At 52.7% G+C, this 6,000-nt stretch overlaps 1 protein-coding gene across 7 annotated transcripts in view; it reads left to right on the plus strand.

The window, feature by feature from the left end:
- Positions 1 to 5,755, plus strand: part of STAU1 (staufen double-stranded RNA binding protein 1) — a 72,767-nt gene extending 67,012 nt beyond the window's left edge. For 5 of the 7 annotated variants that reach the window (XM_070051717.1, XM_070051718.1, XM_070051715.1 and 2 more), the window contains 5 exons: positions 687 to 762; positions 944 to 1,263; positions 2,964 to 3,086; positions 3,771 to 3,856; positions 4,312 to 5,755. In XM_070051717.1, the coding sequence (XP_069907818.1) occupies positions 687 to 762; positions 944 to 1,263; positions 2,964 to 3,086; positions 3,771 to 3,856; positions 4,312 to 4,327 (621 nt within the window). In that variant the 3' untranslated portion in view covers positions 4,328 to 5,755. The remainder of the gene's footprint in view (positions 1 to 686; positions 763 to 943; positions 1,264 to 2,963; positions 3,087 to 3,770; positions 3,857 to 4,311) is intronic. The other 2 variants (XR_011379844.1, XR_011379843.1) reach the window with 1 other exon arrangement.
- Positions 5,756 to 6,000: the final 245 nt, after the last annotated feature.

The following is a 6,000-nucleotide window of genomic DNA, read 5'->3' on the forward strand; positions in this document are numbered from 1 at the left end:
GTGATCTGGGATTTTGCTTTTCTCCACTGGATCTGCCAAGAATGCTCCATGGGAACTTAATGAAGCCCCTGGGGACCTCGTTTCCACTCCCTGAGTTACGCTGTCGGGATAAGCTTGAGAACAGGACTGATTGGTTCACATCTGCTGGTCCTAATGCAGTGATGCAGGGCGTCAGGCTAATAACTGGGACTCCGGACACTTGGGGAGCCTGCATCAACCCTGGGCCTGGCTCTCGGTTCTCATCCCACAGTTTTAGATTTGGGCACTTGTGGGCTTCCTTTCCTTCCCGGAAGGGAGACTCACGTTGGATGCAGTTCTTATGCCACCCTGTTGAATTGGATATTAGGCCCAGGAAATAGTCTTGATTTGTTTAGCTCCCACCTAAAAGCCTCTTCCCTGCCTTGGTGTGCTCCACCCGGCTGCATCCCTGCTCCCGCTGGCCACATGTCACTCTGTCTTGCCCCAACACACACGCACATACTTGCTGTGCGTGCCTTCACAAGTGAAGTGGACACACTGGTGGCCAGGAGGGACAGGAAGTGCACACTAGTGGGCAACTTTGGGTAGGGGAGGGTTTTTTCTGTTGATTGCTGGTTGAAGTTTATGTTACTTGGCAGGAGCTAATTTTTCAACGATTTGACTTATGTTCATGCCCCCTCCCTTTCTTTTTTTTTGCTTCTCTTAAGACACCAGTGAAGAAACCAGGGGATGGAAGAAAAGTAACCTTTTTTGAACCAGGCTCTGGGGATGAAAATGGGACTAGTAAGTGTGATCCTCACGTTGTCTCCCTCTGGATGGGGTTCCTGGGTTTGCATGGTTCCGGCAGCAGGTGCCTGGCAACGGTGCGCACAGTGTGTGTGTCTGGGTGAGGGAAGGAAGGGTCGTGCAGCTCGGGTGCCCTTGGGCCTGCCGACAGTGGAGGTGACCCTGTCTGTCCTCCCAGGTAGTAAAGAGGAGGAGTTCAGGATGCCTTATCTTAGTCATCAGCAACTGCCTGCTGGGATTCTTCCCATGGTGCCCGAGGTCGCCCAGGCTGTAGGAGTCAGCCAAGGACATCACACCAGAGATTTCTCCAGGGCAGCTCCAAACCCTGCCAAGGCCACGGTAACTGCCATGATAGCCCGAGAGTTGTTGTATGGGGGCAGCTCGCCCACAGCCGAGACCGTTTTAAAGAATAACATCTCTTCAGGCCACGTACCCCATGGACCTCTCACGAGACCCTCTGAGCAACTGGACTATCTTTCCAGAGTCCAGGGATTCCAGGTAACTGTTGGGCCTGAGCTAAGAGGGACGTGTCTCTGTCACCTCTGGGCTCCTCTCTCAGAATGAGCTTTGAACCTTGTTTTTGAAATCAAATTCTTGGGGCAGGCGTTGTGACGCAGCATATAAATCACTGCATGTCAGTGCCTGGTTCAAATCCTGGCTGTTCCGCTTCGGCTCCAGCTTCCTGCTAGTGCATCATCTGGAAGGCAGCAGAGGATGGCCTGAGCACTTGAGTCTGTGTCACCCACGTGGGTGACCCAGATGAAGTTCCAAACTCTGGCTTTGGCCTGGCCCGGCCATGGCCTTCATGGGCATTTGGGGAGTGAGCCAGCAGAGGGATGACCCCCCTCTCTGTCTCTGTGTCTCTCTCTCGCTTTGCCTTTCAAATAAGTCAAGTTCTTGGGGTAGGCATCTGATTAGCAGTGGAGATGCTGTGTGGGGCCTCTGTGTTGTGGCACCAGTGGGTTAGGCCAGTGCCTGCGATGCTGGCATCCCACATGAGCGCCGGTTCAATTCCCAGCTGCTTGACTTCTGATCTAGCTGCCTGCTGATGTGCCTGGGAAAGCAGTGGAGGATGGCTCAAGTAGTTGGGCCCCTGCACCCACGTGGGAGACCCAGTTGGAGTTCTGGCTCCTGGCTTTGACCTGGCCATCTGGGGAATGAACCAGTAGATGGAAAGTCAGTATGTCTCTGTCTCTCCCTCTCCCTCTGTCCTCCCTTTATCCCCTCCCCTCCCTTCTCTCTGTGTGTGTATTTGTGCATCCCACGTTAACGTGCCCTGGGTTCAAGGCCCAGCTCCTCTCCTGATTCCATCTTGTCGCTAATGTGTACCCTAGGGGCAGGGTTGAGTCCCTGCCGCTCGTGTGGGAGGTCTGAACTGAGTTTACCCCCTCTCAGCTTCAACCTGACCCAGCCATTGCAGGCATTGGAACTAGTGGAGGGATGATAGTTTTTTTTTTTTGTTTGTTTGTTTGTTTGTTTTAAGACTTAATTTATTTATTTGAAAGAGTTACAGAGAGAGAGAGGTCTTCCATCCAATGGTTCACTCCCAAAATGGTCGCAACGGCTGGAGCTGCACCAATCTGAAGCCAGGAACCAGGAGCTTCTTCCAGGTCTCCCACATGGGTACAGGGGCCCAAGCACTTGGGCCATCTTCCACTGCTTTCGCAGGCCACAGCAGAGAGCTGGATAGGAAGTGGAGCAGCCGGGTCTTGAACTGGCGCCCACATGGGATGCCGGTGCTTCAGGCCAGAGCATTAACCTGCTGTGTCATAGCGCCGGGCCCAGTTTCCTATCTTTCTGTCAAATAAATATGTAAAATTTTAAAAGATGAAACCTTGTTCTTGGGGGTGGTAGAAGTGGCTGTGAGTAGCGGTTCTGAGGAAGAGAGGTCTAGAAGGTGTCCCCAGCATGTGTTGTATGAGAAGAGACTTGTCCTTCCGTCATCATTTTGCTACATCCAAGCTGACCCCTAGGTGCTTGTAAACATAGGCTTTGGCAAATTCTGCCTTGCTGCAGAGCGCCTGGCGGGAAGGGACCCAGGGGCCGAAGGCAGGCGGACACCTGCGCCCTGGAAGGTCCCAGGCGGGCACAGGCTGCCGTGTGGCTGCCCACAGGCTGGGCTCTCCCTCCTGCCGGCCCTGGGCCCGCTCAGGCTCCTTGCTTCGCTGCCCTGGCCTCAGTTCTCTCTTCCCCTATAGGTTGAATACAAAGACTTCCCCAAAAACAACAAGAACGAATTTGTATCTCTTATCAATTGCTCCTCTCAGCCGCCTCTGATCAGCCACGGCATCGGCAAGGATGTGGAGTCCTGCCACGACATGGTACGTCCCTCTGGGGTGAGGCTCAGGGAGTGAGCAGGCCTGGTCAGCTGTTACGGCCACAGGGAGACAGGAAACGGGTTTTCCGTAGACTTGAGAGAGTTGGGTTTTTGATAGGTGTCATGTGTCTGAAGACTCTCTCTCTCCTGGTTGGCTGGATGCAGTTCTCTCACTGCTCAGACTGTGCTGGCGAGGCCTGGCCTCTGCCACCCCCCCCACCCCACCCCACCCCACCCCGCTTCCTGGGGATCGACGGACCCAGGGCCGCATCTGGGGTTGTCCATCTCTACAGAACAAGGGACTGCGGGTCTCCCTTCTCGTGTCTCTGGGAAGCCCTTGTGCTGGTTTTCCGCGGACACGAAGTTTCTGTAAGAACTGCTGTCTCTGGAGAGGAGAGGAGATGGGGTAGATAAAGCCACTTCATGGGCTGTAGCGCAGTGTCTTGAAGACAATGGCAAGGACAGTTTGTGCAGTCTGATTAGCAGTGTTCAAGATCCTGGCAGTAACCAAAGTTAACAGGTGGGGATTCAGTGAAGTAAATGGATAACTGTCTTCATTTTAAAAATTCAAGTGTAAGGAATTGCTGCCTGTCTGCCAGTAACCACACGTGCCCTGCCCCAAGTGCAGGGTGTGGGGCTGGAGTCCCAGACAGGAGTGTGGCTTCATTTTTCTTTCTGTCCCTCACAGGCTGCCCTGAACATTTTAAAGTTGCTGTCTGAATTGGACCAACAGAGTACAGAAACGCCGAGAACAGGAAACGGACCAGTGTCTGTGTGAGTGCCCGGGGGCCTGGGAGGCACCACCGTACCCTGAGGCTGAGAGCTGCTCTGCTGACGCACTGAGACGTGTCCCGAGTGGCCTTCTGCCCTCGCCCCTGGAAGGTTTCTGTCCTCTGGGCAGAGAGCTCTGTTTTTATTAAATACCTTGACTCTGAATACGCGCGTCCCTGTGGTTCAGAACCAAGTTGTCGGGAGGGGTCACAGGACGGCTCCGCCCTCGCGCAGTGCCGGTTCTTGCCTCCAGGGGATCGGCGCTTGGCTCTCCTGTGTGTGCTGTAGTCCGTCCACCCCTTCGCACACCGTGTCCTGGGGGAGTTTGCCCTGGTGCCGCTGTTGTGAGCGAGCCTGGGCCTGTCTGTTGGGCTCCCAATGTTTGCTGATTTCTTCTGTAGCTTAAAACGGCCTTCCATCTCAAAACTGGTATCATTTTTATTTTTTCTTCCTTAAAGGTGTGGGAGGTGCTGAACCTTTTCTGCCTATGAACCATTATAAAATCCCAACATATATACTGAAAATACTGAAACTGCTTTGAAAATTTGGAATTTCTGATACCTCCAGTGGGCCGAGAGACACGCTGGGTAAGAACGTGGGCGGAGCGAAGACGGCAGCGTGAGGAGGTGGCCGTGGCTGATTGGCTCTGACGGCCGCGCAGCGACTGCGGCCTGCACCGCTGGGAGGAAGGGCCCGCCGCGGCTCTGCGCTCCAGCACGGCGGTGCTGTTTTGGGTTTGGTTTTTTTTTTTTCCTTTTTCCTTTTTTTGCTGTGTGGAAGAAGAAACAGAAAACAGAAGGGAGGACGCCTTCTCAGACTGGCTCACTCAAACACTTTGGGACAAACCCTGGACAGCCACGCTGGACAGAGGCCTTCCGCCGGCCCCAGAGCAGAAGCGCCAGAGAAAATCCAATGCTTCCTTCAGCGTCACCGAGCTTTCTAGCGTGCGCCCCCACCGTAACCACTGCTCTCTTCCTCCAGTGACGCGTGTTCTCAGTTCTTTATCTTCTTCTCATTGATATGACACTATATGTGAGAGTTTCTCAGTTGTATCTAGTTACATAGCACAGTTTAGAAACAATAATCTAGCCGGAAAGATCATACCGTGTGTATGTGGTTATATATTTTTCTTTCATTGTCCTAACCCAGGACCATTTCATTGAACACAAATGGTGTGCCCTCTGCTCTAGCTGAGACAGTCCCGATGCCTCAGACCCTGATGAAGTCTCCCACAGTTGTATAAATTGGACACTGTAGGAATTTTAAACTTTAGATGATCATTTCGTTCCTTTTCTATTTTATTTTTGTTAATGCAACAGGACTTAAACAAATGAACTTTGATCTTTGTTTTAAAGATTATTAAAAACAATTGTGTCTACACGTGGCTCTTGAGGGCGTAGCTTCACTACACTACAGGGTGTGGTCGCCGTGTGGTACTCACACACCTGCAGGTTGATTTCCGTGAGTGCTTGATACTGTCATTACATCTCCATGTAGGGCTGAATAGGATGACCCGTGTTGATGTATGCAGCTGTGTCGCTTTAGGTGTTGTCGCTGTACACAGAGTGTGTACCGAAGGTTCTGCGTGTGGTCCAGACGAAAGCTCAGTAGGCCCGCCAGGCCAGTACTGCTTCCGTCCGTGTTTGCGCTGGAATGTTCTCTCCCCATGGAATGTAAGTAAGACTTAGTGTTGTCACCAATAAATGGTCATACTAAATTTCTTTTGTTAATTTATTCTCAGATGCCACTACTGCTAGGTGGACACCTCCCAACTCAACCCCTACCCTTTTTTATTTTTAAGAAAGAAAAATTTATAATGCTTGTGATTCCATCTTGACAAAAATATGAAGAACTGAAATAACTTTATATCAAACTGTTGATCAATAAACAGCTACTAATGAAGCTCTGGGCCTGTTGAGCGGTGATAAGGGACGATGCACGTGCAGGACCGGGGCAGTGGCGTGGCGGGCACAGGGCGGCTGTGGGCCCGGGGAACGGCCCCAGTGCTGCCCCCAGAGCCACGGCCCGGCAGTTAGGAGACCCCTGGCAGGACGCGGGCCTCGCTTCCTGCGTGCGCTCGGGCTGCGCGGGCCGTGGGGACAGCTGGCTGGCCGTGTTAGCACTGGGGGGTGTGACGATTGTTTCAT

The sequence above is a fragment of the Oryctolagus cuniculus genome, chromosome 11 (assembly GCF_964237555.1).
Source record: "Oryctolagus cuniculus chromosome 11, mOryCun1.1, whole genome shotgun sequence".
Classification (NCBI taxonomy): domain Eukaryota; kingdom Metazoa; phylum Chordata; class Mammalia; order Lagomorpha; family Leporidae; genus Oryctolagus; species Oryctolagus cuniculus.